The following is a 14,649-nucleotide window of genomic DNA, read 5'->3' as shown; positions in this document are numbered from 1 at the left end:
CACAGCACATTTCAGCTACAAAGATTCGTTCTCAAGCCAATTAGCAAATGGCAAAGCAGTTTTATTATCCCAGTATTTAGCATGGGGATATATTTCCTCTTCACTAGACGTTTCTGTTGGACCTCTGCTCTAATTAGCGAGCTTCCTCCTCTCTTTTTGTGGAACTATGACTTTATTATTTATGTTGGTTACACGCCACCGTACGCTGTGCCACAGAGCTGCCGTCGATGTTGTTGCAATTCCTACTGATCACCAGTAGAGGTCGCTAAAAGCCAGAAGTTACTTAATGGATTTAAAACATTTACAATCCTCCACTAATCCCTGTTTACATGGATTTATCTGATGGTCAGCTTGGCTTCCTCAGTCATACGCCTCAGTCATCTCCATATCAGACGAGAAATGTCGAAAAACATTATTACTATTTTCCTCATTGTTGGCTGAAAGACGTTTTGCTATAGTTAGATTATTACCTTAATCAGGTTAAGATTGTGTTATAAGTCCAGTGGTGGAAGAAGTACTCAGATCTTTTACTTAAGTAAAAGTAGAAATACCACAGTATAAAAATACTCTGTTACAAGTAAAAGTCCTGCATTCAAAATGTTATCTAAGTAAAAGTACAAAAGTATTAGCATCAAAATGTACTTAAAGCAACAAAAGTACTCATTATGCAGAATGTCCCATTTCAGAATAATACAGTATATATTATATTATTAAATAATAATTATTGATGCATTAATGTGTAAGCATCACTTTAATGTTTCAGCTGGAAAAGGTGGGGCTGATTTCCACTACTTTATATACTGCTGGGTATCTTACAGTAATCTATAATAATACATCACAATTTATTAGTTGATTATATTTTGTATTAATAATCTGAATCTGCAAAGTAACTAGCAACTTAAGTTATCAAATAAAGGTAGTGGAGTAAAAAGTACAATATTCCCCTCTGAAATGTAGTGGAGTAGAAGTATAAAGTAGCATAAAATGGTAATACTCAAGTAAAGTACAAGTACCTCAAAATTGTACTTAAGTACAGTATTCGAGTAAATGTACTTAGTTACTTTCCACCTCTGTATAAGTCTATATCTATCTATCTATCTATCTATCTATCTATCTATCTATCTATCTATCTATCTAAACATCTGTGTCTCCCTCTAGGCTCTCCTAAAATCATGAAATTAATGTAACTGGAACTGCTGTAATTACCTTGCTAGAGAAGAGTGGAGTTAAGCAACTTTTCAACATTTTACTGATTTAAATATTTCAGTTCTCGTTCCCCTTTTGCCTTTCAGAGAAACTCTCACCACACAGCGGGCTGCTGCTGACATGTTCAGCTGTTTTAATCAGAACAAGTCAGTGACAAGCTGGAGAAATCTGACACATGTACAGTGAAGTAAACATCCCAGACTGAATACACACAGTAAAGTAAAGTAAAGCAGGCTCAAAACATTCCTTTTCTCTTCTTTCTAATGTCATTTTACCTGACAAATTGTTTTTTTTGTGTGTGTTTTATGTGAAGCACATTGAATTTGCCTTGTGTATGAAATATGCTATATAAATAAAGTTTGCCTCGCCTAAAGTAAAGTGTGAGCTGAAGTCCAAATTAAAGTGGGGAAGCCGTCATCTGCATTAGTTACTTGGTCTCTACATTAAAAATGAACTCCTGAAGAGAAAGTATGAGAATTCAAATGAACGTCTTCAGTTCTTTCGGAACTCAGTTAATGGGCTAGGACCGGTGTTCAGTTTGGTTTCTGTCTTGTTCTGGTTCTGGTTCTGGTTCTGGTACTCAACTTGCATCTTGGGAACCTGAAAGCAGCTGCACACTTGGTAACTCTGATGCAGAAAATAACATTACAGTTGAACAGTGCTGGGATTCAGTCTGTGGTCTGTGGGGAATTCTAGGAAGCGGTCAACTAACAGAAATATGTCGTCTTGTTTAAAAAGAGAGATCAGCAGTTGGTTCACGGCTGCAGGAACCAACGTCTTAGTTTAGTTTTCTCAGAGCGATTCCATCATCATATCACACACAGTGCAATTAGTAATGATTTGTTTTTTTTGGAAGATCTCCCTGAGATACACACACACATACACACACACACAGTTAACCAGAGGGGTTAGAGGAAAAGATGGACACACTGGAGGTGGCATCGATTGAACCTGAAATCCTGATAATAATTAATCATAATTTGACTTTGTAATTATTCAAAACATCAAGAATTCCACAGAATTTATTTTTTAAAAGTATCTGGATAACTGCGTAGTCCTGCTTCTGGAAATACCCGTCTAGTTTGGGAAGGAGGGATTGGTTTGCCGTTTGTTCCGGTCTGACCCGGTCTGACCCGGTCAGGACCAGTTTTGTCCACCCAGCCAGTAGCCGGCCGGGTCGGAGAGGACACACTGGTTCTGCTGGCCGGAGCCGCGGTTCTTTGCATCGATGAGGAGCAGAGGAGAGTGGGAGTAATGACCGATGATGTCACACACTGTTGGGAAGCTCTGCGCGCACACACACACACACACACACACACACACACACACACACACACACACACACACACACAAACATTAGAAGAATCATATTTATGGACATATAAAGTAATTTAAAATATAATGAAATATAAGTCATTTCTCTTCTCTGCTCCTCATGCCAGTTAAAGAGTAACTAAACCCCAAACCTCTTAGCTTTTATGTATTTTAGATATTTATTTTCTTTTTCCCCTGTTGTAAAGTGTCTTTGTGTACCATGTAATGGCATCTGCTATTGGCTGGCCTTTGTGCCAGGTGATGTCACACTCTATAGAGTACAACAGGTGGTGACATCAGCCAATAGCAGATGGCCAGTTCAGTACCAGGCTTCACCACAGATTTGGGTTTGGGGTTTAGTTACTCTGTAAGAGCAAGAAGACATGAAGAGAAAGCTGTGGACAGCTGCTGGACTGGTTTGGCAGAAGCTTGTAATAAAATAATTTCAAATCAATCTATTTCATGTCAAATGATTAATGCCCGCTTTGCATCAGGGTCTTGATTCACCCTGTTGAGACTTATTCTGCTCACTGTATTATCCCTTCGCCATTTGGTGTCTACTTTTACCCAAAGCACCTTACAGCCTCCTTAGCATGTCTGGCCCCGGTGGGACTGGAACCCCCAACCCCCGGCAGTGTTAGTGCCTTGCTCTACACAGAAGCGTCAGAGTCACATGTTACCTCCTGGACCTTGAGCCCGGTGCCCAGCAGGTACTGCTGCTGCTGCTGCCTGATCTGGATGTTGTACACTTTGTCCTGATAGAGGACCATCAGGGTGAAGGGCTGAGCAGCCAGCTGCCTGGTGCTGTCCCGCACCAGGTACGCCCCGTCCTGCAGACAGGCAGAGGGGTCAGACAGGTGTGTGTGTGTGTGTGTGTGTGTGTCTCTTTCTGTCTCCTTCTGCCTTCCTGACTGTGTGTTGGACAGGGTTGAATTGGACATCTGAAGGGTTGTATTCCAAAATGTGATCTGGATTTACAAAACAAGTCTAGATCCTGTACAGCAGTGTTTCCCAACCCAGTCCTCAAGGACCCCTTTTCCTGCAAGTATTGGTTCCAGCTCTACTCTTGCGCACCTGATCCAGTTAAGGTCTTAATGCTGATTGGTAGAGACAGATCTACCTGAACAGAGCAGCATGAAAGTGTGTAGGCCCCAGTGGGATCAGGTGTGCAAGAGTAAAGATGGAATAAAAACTTGCAGGACAGGGGGTCCTTGAGGACTGGGTTGGGAACCACTGCTGTACAGGCCCACGGCACATGAGTTGAATGAATTCCACGGACAGAATTATTGACGGATAGATTTCTGTCCATTGATCTGTTTTGAAACATCAACATGGTGGAGAGGCAGAGATACAGCATAACGGAGCTACTTCATAGAAACAAGTTCAATTCACCTGAACAAATTGTTTTATCACATTGGGTTGAAAATAGGAAAGAATGTCTACCAAATGTCTATCAAACCGAGCCAGTAGTTTAAGCTCCTAAAACAGGTACAACCACCGGTCCTGCTCTGTATTTATTTTTCTGAACCAGAAGGCTGCGCTATGTCATCAAATTCACTCCCGGAACAACGTATCGGTGCGTTCCGGCCCATTCCTCTGTCAGGAGGACTCAGGGCCATCTCTTAGTCAGAGACGCCCTCTAGAGGCCAGCTCATGAAGTGACATCTCACTAAGCCTTACCTGACTGACTGACTGCCTGACTGACTGACTGACTGACTGACTGACTGACTGACTGCCTGCCTGCCTGACTGACTGACTGACTGCCTGACTGACTGCCTGACTGACTGACTGACTGACTGACTGACTGACTGACTGACTGACTGACTGACTGCCTGACTGACTGACTGACTGACTGACTGACTGACTGCCTGCCTGACTGACTGACTGACTGACTGACTGACTGAATAGAATGGAATAGAAAGCCTTTATTATCATTGTACAGAATACAACGAAATTAGGAGCGCTACTCCTGATCAGTGCAATTAAAAGACACAGGGAAACAAAACAGAAACAACAACAAAACAACCTCAGCAAACAAACATCCACTGCCAACAACACAGGTTCTAAAATAATAAGTAAAATAAATAAATAAATACAATGTAATTTGCACTAGAATAAGTGTACTTATTGCAATTATTGCACTAGTTACATTTATTCTAGTGCACTGCCTGACTGACTGACTGACTGCCTGACTGACTGAGAGATGGTTCTGTCCTCAAAGTCTTGACTACACTTTGAAGTCTTACAAAGGCTCATAACTTTATTTGTCACCCATAACTGCTTTACTTTCATGAGAAGGAGTCAGTTTTCCCTTCATCACGTGTGTCAGCAACTGATCGGATTGTGATGAAACTTGGCGGAATGATGCATCTCACCAATATGCTCAGATATTTTCAGAATTACACTGATTGGTCCAAAGGGAGCGCTACTGTTACAGGTCATACTTGTTACTGATTGGCCCAGAGGGAGACGGCATCACTGGTGTTGGACTGCTGCCTTGTTTCAAACGGTGGATAGTCAGGCTGTAACACAGGTGTGTGTGTGTGTGTGTGTGTGTGTGTGTGTGTGTGTGTGCGTGTGTGTGCATGTCTCACCTTCTTGACTTGTCTCAGACAGCCCTCTGCCTGGCCTCTTGTCACTTTGCCCACATACCAGCGAGGGTCCAAGTCCTACACACACACACACACACACACACACACATATGCACACACACACACATACGCACACACACACACGATAATTAGACATACATCACATAATTCCTCAGTCTAATAAATGTGGATGTTAATACGTATAGTTACTGAATGCTGAATATTTTGTGCAATATATTCATAATTTGATGAAAGAATAAGAAATTCTGACTTGTGCAGCAGTGTGGATTTGACTAAACACCATAAACAAAACACAAAGTATGAATGCATGTTCTGTCAGGGACATTTTCTCGGCTCCGTATTTTTATATTTCACTCTGTCTAGCTCTTTCTTATCAAGCTTCCTGCTCTGTCTTGTAAGTCTCTCTGGATGAGACGCTTTGCTAAATGTAAAGGAAGAAATCAGCAGAACAGTGAGGTAATGGCACCACCTGCTGTCTGAACTGTTTCCTCACCTGAAGGTAGAACATTTATTTAAAATAAGATATAAAGAATAATCGGTTGCTTGTAACACTGTGTTCCAGGAATCGTAAAGGATTCTGCTTTTGCACACTTAAGTGTTTGATTCTAATTTCTGAAACATATACAGTACAGAGACTTTCAGGTTGTGCTCAAAAATAATTAATTAATCAAATAAAGTATCTGTGTTGAAGAATGGCAGCAGGCTGGATAAAACAAAATGAAGGCATCAGGTGGACATACTGATACAACAGCGCTGCCTGGTGTTCAGTGTGAGCAGCTGCAGGACAGTGAAGAGTCTCCCTGCCTTCATGCTGCTGGTCTCACCTGGATCAAAGATCTTTGAACCACCAGTGTAATCACACGGCAGGTAGAGGAGGCGTTACCTTGTTGTGCTGTGAGTCGGTGGGTGGGGGGGGCAGACAGGCTGGGGCAGGACGGGCCGACTGTCTGTCTGCTCCGACTCTGGAGCTGTTTCTGCTCACACTGATGGCTTCACACACAGGAGACAGTCAGTTAATACTACTACTGATACTAATGCTAATACTACTACAAATACTAATACTACTAAGACTACTACTGCTTCCCTTAATTGTACTGTTACTATTACTAATACTACTACTGCTACTACTGCTACTACTACTACTACTACTGCTGCTTCTACTAATACTAATACTACAGCTACTAATACTAATACCGCCACTACTAATATTAAGGCAACTAATACTAATACTACTAAGTCTACTACTGCTTCTACTAATTGTACTGTTACTATTACTAATACTACTACTGCTACTACTGCTACTACTACTGCTACTACTGCAGCTTCTACTAATACTAATACTACGGCTACTAATACTATACTAATACCACCACTACTAATACTACTAACCAATGCTACTACTACTGATACTACTGCTACTACTTCTATTAATACTAATACTAATACTACTAAGACTACTACTGCTTCTACTACTTGTACTGTTACTATTACTAATACTACTACTGCTGCTGCTTCTACAAATACTAATACTAAGACTACTAATACTAATACGAATACTAATACTACTAATACCAATGCTACTACTACTGCTACTACTGCTACTACTACTGCTACTACTGCTACTACTACTACTACTACTACTGCTTCTTCTACTAATACTAATACTACGGCTACTAATACTAATACCACCACTACTAATACTAAGGCGACTAATACTAATACTACTAAGACTACTACTGCTTCTACTAATTGTACTGTTACTATTACTAATACTACTACTGCTACTACTGCTACTACTACTACTACTACTGCAGCTTCTACTAATACTAATACTATGGCTACTAATACTAATACTAATACCACCACTACTAATACCAAGGTGACTAATACTAATACTAATACTACTAATACCAATGCTACTACTACTGATACTACTGCTACTACTTCTATTAATACTAATACTAATACTAATACTACTAAGACTGCTACTGCTTCTACTACTTGTACTGTTACTATCACTAATACTACTACTGCTGCTGCTTCTACTAATACTAATACTAAGACTACTAATACTAATACGAATACTACTAATACCAATGCTACTACTACTGATACTACTGATGCTACTGCTACTACTGCTACTACTACTAATACTACAGCCACTGCTACTACTACTACTTCTACAACTATTAATAATACATTTTATTTGTAAAGCATTTTCCTAAAAAAACAAATAATACAAATATAATATAGTAAATTGCTGAGGGAGGAGAAAGTTACAACATAAAACAGAAAAGCTTACAGACAAACGAATAACAGTACAGACAGCAGGAAAGGAAATGTTCTGGAGGGAACAATAATTATAATAAGCTTAATAATAGTGATATTTCAATTTAGGAATGACTCTTAAAGTGGTCTCACCAGACAGTTTGTGTTGCAGAGAGCCAGTAGAAGGAATGCTGGGTGGGAGACTGGATAAAGAAGAACAGAGCCAGTATTCAGTAGGCTACTACATGCTGGAATGTTAGAAACAGTACTAGACTTTTCTTTAAAGTCACACTGAAATGAAAAATGAAATTCGCCTTTTTAGCTCATTCTAACCATCATACCATATACCTAGTTGACAATTTGTGCCAAAAGAAATGTATTTTCTTGTATTTTTATATCAAAATCTCATTATTTTTACTTCCTGGAAAACAGAAAATCTTTAGTGGTGACTTAATTGTGTACCAGGAGGCAACATAAAAATTCCAACCAATAAAACATCACAGATGTTTGAACAGTGCCGTCCCTCCACCACTCCCATCAAATCATACTGCCTTTCTCTGCCTAATTGATCTCCCATTGGTTTACACTTTTGAATGATCCCTCCCGGCGTTATGTCCCGCCCCCAACATCCTGTTTCAACATTAAGGAAGCAAGAAGCTCTCAAAATGTGGTTTCATTGTGATTTTAAGGAAAACAAAAGTGGGCCTTAAATTGAACCTTGGGGTACTCCATTACTGATGATTTATGTATATGTGTGGTGTTAGAAGAGAATAATTTTACTGTGTGTGTCCGTACCTGTCGCCCTGTCGTGGGGGGGTCCGGGGGGTCCCGCTCGAGAGAGCGCACCCTTATTGTGGAGGGGGAAGGTGTGGTGTCTGGGAGCTGTACCTGGAACAGAAGGACAGATTTTAGCACATGGATGCATGGTTATGTAATCGGGCTCCAGCGATATGGGCTTTTGAAGGCTGACAGCAATATTTTTGTATTGAAGCTGTCGATAGCCGATATTTTGTGCCTGTATTCAACATCTTTAAATTTGACCATGCTCTTGTAAAAAAAAATCCAAGTATTTAGTGTTTCCCCCAAAATTCTATATAGTCTATACATATAATCCAACTGCATCATGTCCTCATCATATTGGAGTTGAATGACACTGACTGGGCGATATTGAGTTTTAATTAAGGGCTAATATTGGGCTGATATATTGATCTAAACCCAATTTATAGAGAGATTATTTTAATATTTAAAAGCTCTAACTACTTTGTTCCATGTACTCGGAGAAAAAAAGGAACAGGCCACACCTTGACAATCTCTTAAACACACTGGAATTACTTCACATTTGTGTGGGTAAAACTGAAATTTCAGTCAACGTAAAGGTAAACATGGAGAGAAAGGGAGAAACACAGAAAAACATGGAGACAGAAAGATAAAGAGAAATAAGAGAAAGAGGGGAAGAGAGAAGGAGAGAGTGAGAGAGAAACAGAGAACCAGAGAAAAGAAAAAGAAAAAGAGAGAAACAGTGAGAAGGGACAGAGGTAGAGAGAGAGAGAGAAACCTTACCTTCATCGTGTGCCTGCTGATGAGAGAGCAGAGGAAATGTTGGTCAGCTCATTCTGGATTTCAACTTCAACTAACATGATGACATCACACTGCACCCTGTCAAATCACAAACTTACCTCATTTCTCACATCCGGCACAAATCTGTAAAACGAAACAACAATGAAAACGTGTCATCATTATCAAATAATACTCTGAGTTTCGGCAGCAGTTTGGTCTCTATGTGTTCAGTATTTATTTATTTAGTATTGTGTGCATGCTGCTGACGCACACAATGTATATTTAATGGACTTAATAAGTTGATCCAAGTTTACACCAGTGTATACACCAACTTTTAAAGCATAATTTTTCAGTTTGAATTTGAATTTGAATTAGGTTCTGTCAGCAGGATATCCCAATTTATGATTTCCATGAAATTTGGTGGACAGATGGGGTTTTGGCTGCAGGAACCATTCATGAGATTTTGGTGGTGATCCATATCTGGGATTTCTACCATAAAAAGATTATCATTTTTTAGCCATAACTATGAAAGCAAAAGAGATAGAGACTTGATTCCAAATCCTAAGTGTATGTTTGCAGGGCCAAGAAATAAATTGAATTTAAGATTGAAGAGATAGGAATGACGTGTTTGGTTTGAACTCTCCGATTGCCTTCTAGTTTGGTCAGTAATTTCAGAGGACTGTTCCACTACAGTCACAACTAACAGGAAGCGTTACATGAATACTGATGAAAGCTGATCTGTGTCATCAAGTGCTGCTGTTGTTGACATATTATGAATTTGATATGAAACTGAATTCAAATGAAGTGGCAATGATTTTGATATTAGTATGTATGGGACAATTGGGAACTCCATTAAACAAAAAACTAACAAAACTTGCGTTTAACTAACTATGCATGCGTGTGCATCTACGTGTGTGTGTGTGTGTGTGTGTGTATGTGTGTGTGTGTGTGTGTGTGTGTGTGCACTGACCTGCCGGGCGGAGGCCTGGCTGAGGAGTTGCTCCTGCTAACGGAGATGGAGGAGGAGGGAGTTATAGCAGGAGGTTTGGTCCAACTGGCAGGATCTGGAGCCTCTGGCTGGGGCCTGGACACACACACACACACACACACACACACATTGAGACATAGTGCCAATACTCCCATAAACTGCACATATGTAAATGTAGTGTGTATAGTTATTTAGGGATGAAGTGTTGTAATTTACTTTTCTGTTGAACCCACTTTCCCTCAACCTGCCTCGTCTACTTCTACTGCAGTTAGTGATTGACTACGTTTCCCAGAATGCCTTTCGACAACAGCAAGTATCCACCATCCGCAAGTCTAGTCAGTTCTTCTAGTCAAGAAAAAGTAGAGTGGAGAGAGAACGATGTCGTGTTTCTGTGTTCTGTTGTTCAAATGACAAAAAAGCCGTTGAGGAAGGCGTTGTGTTTCACACGCTACCAACAGCAGACCCACGAAGATGCCAGCTGTGGCCGCATTGCATTCTGGTCTCTCTCCTGCTCCTGTGGGTGGAGAAATTGGTCTCTCTCCTCTTCTCCGATGGATTTCTCCTTGTATGATTGTTGAACGTCTCTCGGTGCAAAATGGCGGCTCTAGAAAGAAGCCCTCGCTCTTTGTTTCTAAGGGACTGACACCAAAACCTGACGTTTACCGCTGAGGTTTTACATCCTGAAACATTTTCTCATATCAAACTCCACTGGAGCTGCTGGAAACATCTGGAGGTGACGTCACCTTGTCTACGATTGGCCGGTTATCCACCAAGAAATCCAACACAACAAACTACTGAATGGAGCCAGAGATGAAAAGTGCATCACTAATAGCTGTTTCTTCTTTGTGTTTCTCTATATATTGAAACATAGAGAGGCAGAGAGGAGAGAGAGGAATAAAGTAGAGATAAGCAGAAAGTGACGTAGACAGTGTGTGTGTGTGTGTGTGTGTGTGTGTGTGTGTGTGTGTGGGTATGACTTAAGTCACTTTCAGGGACACACACCAGACTTAAGACCAGTTGACTGGGGACGGCTTGTGCAATTGGGGACAAAAGCCGTGTCCCCGATTGGTAAAAAGCTGATTTTTGGGTCAGTGGTTAAGGTTAGGGTTAGGGTTAGGTTTAGGCAAGTAGTGGTTATGGTTATGGTTAGGGTTAGTCTCCAGGAAATGAATGTAAGTCTATGTAAATACCCCAAAAGTGACATAAGTAAGACTGTGTGTGTGTGTGTGTGTGTGTGTGTGTGTGTGTGTGTGTGTGTGTGTGTGTGTGTGTGTTTCAAACCTACCTCCAAGGGTGTGTGCCCGGCTGTAATAAACACAGAGATCACATCAACAAGCTGCCACTTTCTTTCCTCATTGAACAAGAAGTTTTAAATTGTAATGTAAACTTCAAAGTCTATTTACAGTGACCCAGATAAACTAAATACAGATATTAGCCGGGATACTGAAGCATGGATACAGTCTGCTGTAGCTCAAATATTACCAATTCAGTTATTATCAAGAGTATGTTGTTTACTGCATTGTAACTGCTACCTAAAGGCATATAATCCAAATGCAAAGCTATAATTTATTGTAAAATAGAAAAATAATAACAAATCCAGAGACAAGCCAGCTGTACATGTATAGGAAAATGCCATTTCCTTTAAGACTTCAACAGTGTTATATGAATTGATAAATCAAAATAATTTCCATTTAAATATTAATAGCAGTTGATTTGCAGTAGATTCCTGTGGAAATGTTGTGAGATAGTGGAGTGTGACTGCTCACCCGGTCCACGGTGTTGACGTTTCGCCCTGCGGAGATGAAAAAACAAAATGTTTATGACTGAGACAACATGGACGTCAAGAGAGGAAGTTCTCCCTCCAGACAGCGCTCTACCTCGTATAGGAGACTGGTTGGATCCTCTGTCTCTGCTCGGCTTCTTGTCACGGAAGACCAGCGGTGGTTCACCTGGACACACACACACACACACACACACACAACAAATCCACATCCACACGGTTAACAAGGGACGCACCTGAGGCCACCGTCCCATACATCAGTGGTTCTTAACGTGGGGTCCAGGGACCACTAGGGGTCCTTGAGGGGGTTCCCCAGCAAATTGATGAATTGTTAAACTTCCCCATTATTTCTTTTACAAGACATTAACACAATTAGAGATTGTAGAAGAATGACTGTTCTGATCATAGCTTCTCTGTTATCTCTCTACCTACAATACAGATAGTCATGGAGTTCAGGACAAAATCATATGTGACAATAAAAATATTTTCAGATCTCATCAAATGGGTGTCCGTGGCTCTAATGTGGACTAAATTAGGGGTCCTTGATATGAAAAAGGTTGAGAGTCACTGCCATACATCACATCACATCACATCACATCACATCACATCACATTATGTTACTTTACAATAATCAACACTGCCAAAGTTCTCCTGAGCAACAACATCAGGACAGGTATTCAAAACATGAACTAAGTGATGTGATACAACACAATTACAGTGGAAAAACTACATGTTTGTGCCACCTGCCACAGTGGAAGGAGAATTAAAAGGTTTACCTAGTCAGTTGCCCTGCTAAAATGAATGTTTGAATCGACCAGATCTTCCATAGACTTGAAATTCCAGCTCAAACTTCACAATTCATTTCAAACATAAATTTTGGCTCGTAAAAAATTCAGAGTAACTTGTGAATTATTTTGGATTCCCTCATCAATGTGGCATCAAATCTTTGTTTCCAACTCCCTAACAGATGCTCCAAACACTTCAAATCCACTGAGGGAGTTCAGACACCAGCCAGAATGTGAAGGCTAATGTTAACCTCCCACCCTGCTTACAACATGTAGTGTTGTAGTTGTTAGAGCCATAAGGTACATCAGGTTTATTTATTGTGCCTCATTTGAATCATTTGTAGTTATAAGTAATTTAAGTAATTTAAGTAATTTAATCATTTGGAATGCTTAATATTTGATATGTGATGTTCAATCATATTTATCTAGCAGTTTATCTAAGATGCTTATCTGTGCTCTATTAGTCTGTCCTGCTGTTGTAAATTTGAGTAATTTGAGTAATTGGAGTAGGCAGAAGGTTTTCAATGGAGCGAGACGTGGAGCAACAGTTTTCTGACTGTAACCGTATCCATAGGCTATTTGTTTTTGTGCCCCACAGGCCTGATAGTGTTTAAGATCAGAAAAAGAACAGACAGCTAGATTAGGACTCCATGTGGAGACGTTTTATTTTGTAATTGACACCTTTTGTGGAATAAATCATCTATTTTTTATTTTACACCCGCCTCGTTTATGCCATATGGATTGTTAAGCTACAGAAGGCTTATGTGGAACCACGAGGCCGTTTGGAAACCACGAGTCAGAAACTTTACGTCCTGCAAGAGTGGCAAAAGAAGGTTTTTGTTTTAGTTTGCCATTTCAGTAGTTAGTAAAAGTAAGACAGTAACACAGTTATACATACAGTACACTGTGTAGTGTGCAGTTGTCCTTCAGAGTGGGTACTTACTCTTTCCTGGCGGTCTCCCACCGCAGTGAGGGGAGTGGTCTCTTCTAGGTGGGAGGGCTCCACTGGCTACACACACACACACACACACACACACACACACACACACACACACACACACACACAGAATAAGCTTTGTGGCTTAAAGCCGCACTAAGCAACTTTGCACGTTGGCGGCCCCAAATGGCAGTGAAAGGGAACTGTTTGACTACAAAATCATGTGACCTGATGTAAAATGCACCCAGCATGCTCACTGGCTGATCTTCAGGTGATGTCACCACCTGCTGTACTCTACAGAAGGTGACATCACTTGGCACCAGAGATCAGCCAATAGCATGACTTTACCTTTAGATGTCAGGCTTTACACAGATTTGGGTTTTGTTTGTGGGTTTAGTTACTCTTTAAAGGTTCTACATCATAAATCATTGTTACATTCATTTTAAGGCAGGAAGCAACGGGGCTCATGGGAAATGTAGTCTTAATTTGAAGAAAGATAAAGGGGCGAAAGAGGCAAAAAAAAAAAAGAATCTACACCTTTAATTACTCAGATTTGGGTCCGGAAAACTGTTATTGAAATATACTGCTAACATTTTATTATTATAAAATTATTATTTGGGTCTTCTACCCACTCACCAGCCGGGCCGTGGTGGGGAGGGCGGGGCCTGGGGGGCGGGGGCACACCGCAGGGGGCAGACCTCTGCATGACATGTGGTTGTTCCTGTTATCTACACACACACACACACACACACACACACACACACACACACACACACACACACAGGGTACAGATAAGAGCATGCACTTTGACAATGTCAGTCATGTTAGCAGGTCTACACACAACACACACACACACACACTAAAGACAGCACACACACGCTTGTGTTATTAGTCATAGTTTTCTAGAATTTACTGGGAACTTACCAGTCAGAGGTATGACTAATGAGTTATATTTATTCTTTTACTGTATCTCGCTGCAACATGTCAGCGCAGTGTAGAGACACTTTCAAACCACACTGATAGAGGCACGGCGAGCTGGTTGCTATGCCGACTGTGGTGACCAGAGAGCTAGTGATCGTTCTTGTTTGTTTTCTTGTTTGTGTGAAGTGTGTTTTGGAGAAAACCTTTCACAGGCTTGTTTCCCTAGTGACTGACAGGTCGCCTGTCCAGTGATTGACAGGTTGCCGATCACGGACCAATAG

The 14,649-nt window shown here is 40.7% G+C and overlaps 1 protein-coding gene across 1 annotated transcript; it reads right to left on the bottom strand.

Moving 5' to 3' along the window:
• Positions 1–1,313: 1,313 nt before the first annotated feature.
• Positions 1,314–14,153, bottom strand: LOC139667868 (basic salivary proline-rich protein 1-like). The gene is made up of 14 exons (XM_071547342.1): positions 14,084–14,153; positions 13,454–13,519; positions 11,823–11,894; positions 11,712–11,737; positions 11,231–11,250; positions 9,928–10,041; positions 9,077–9,101; positions 8,961–8,976; positions 8,196–8,288; positions 7,554–7,603; positions 6,016–6,122; positions 5,115–5,189; positions 3,201–3,350; positions 1,314–2,493 (listed from the first exon to the last, which is right to left on the bottom strand). The coding sequence occupies exons 1-11, from the start codon at positions 14,151–14,153 to the stop codon at positions 6,111–6,113; spliced, it is 564 nt and encodes a 187-aa protein (XP_071403443.1). The 3' UTR covers positions 1,314–2,493; positions 3,201–3,350; positions 5,115–5,189; positions 6,016–6,110.
• Between the last annotated feature and the right edge of the window lie 496 nt (positions 14,154–14,649).

The sequence above is a fragment of the Centroberyx affinis genome, unplaced genomic scaffold, assembly GCF_046629955.1.
Source record: "Centroberyx affinis isolate AG114_WGS23_722 - 3 ecotype Tasmania unplaced genomic scaffold, CSIRO-AGI_Caff_v1 ptg005837l_1, whole genome shotgun sequence".
Lineage (NCBI taxonomy): Eukaryota > Metazoa > Chordata > Actinopteri > Beryciformes > Berycidae > Centroberyx > Centroberyx affinis.
This window is presented reverse-complemented; position numbering and strand designations above follow the sequence as displayed.

Excerpts from the sequence above, each read along its gene's own strand:
- LOC139667868 (XM_071547342.1), bottom strand. The coding sequence starts at position 14,153 with ATGCAGAGGTCTGCCCCCTGCGGTGTGCCCCCGCCCCCCAGGCCCCGC. Across the intron at positions 11,251-11,711 it reads ACGTCAACACCGTGGACCGG|CCGGGCACACACCCTTGGAG; the intron begins GTGAGCAGTCAC and ends TGTTTATTACAG. Across the intron at positions 10,042-11,230 it reads CCGGGCACACACCCTTGGAG|GCCCCAGCCAGAGGCTCCAG; the intron begins GTAGGTTTGAAA and ends GTGTGTGTCCAG.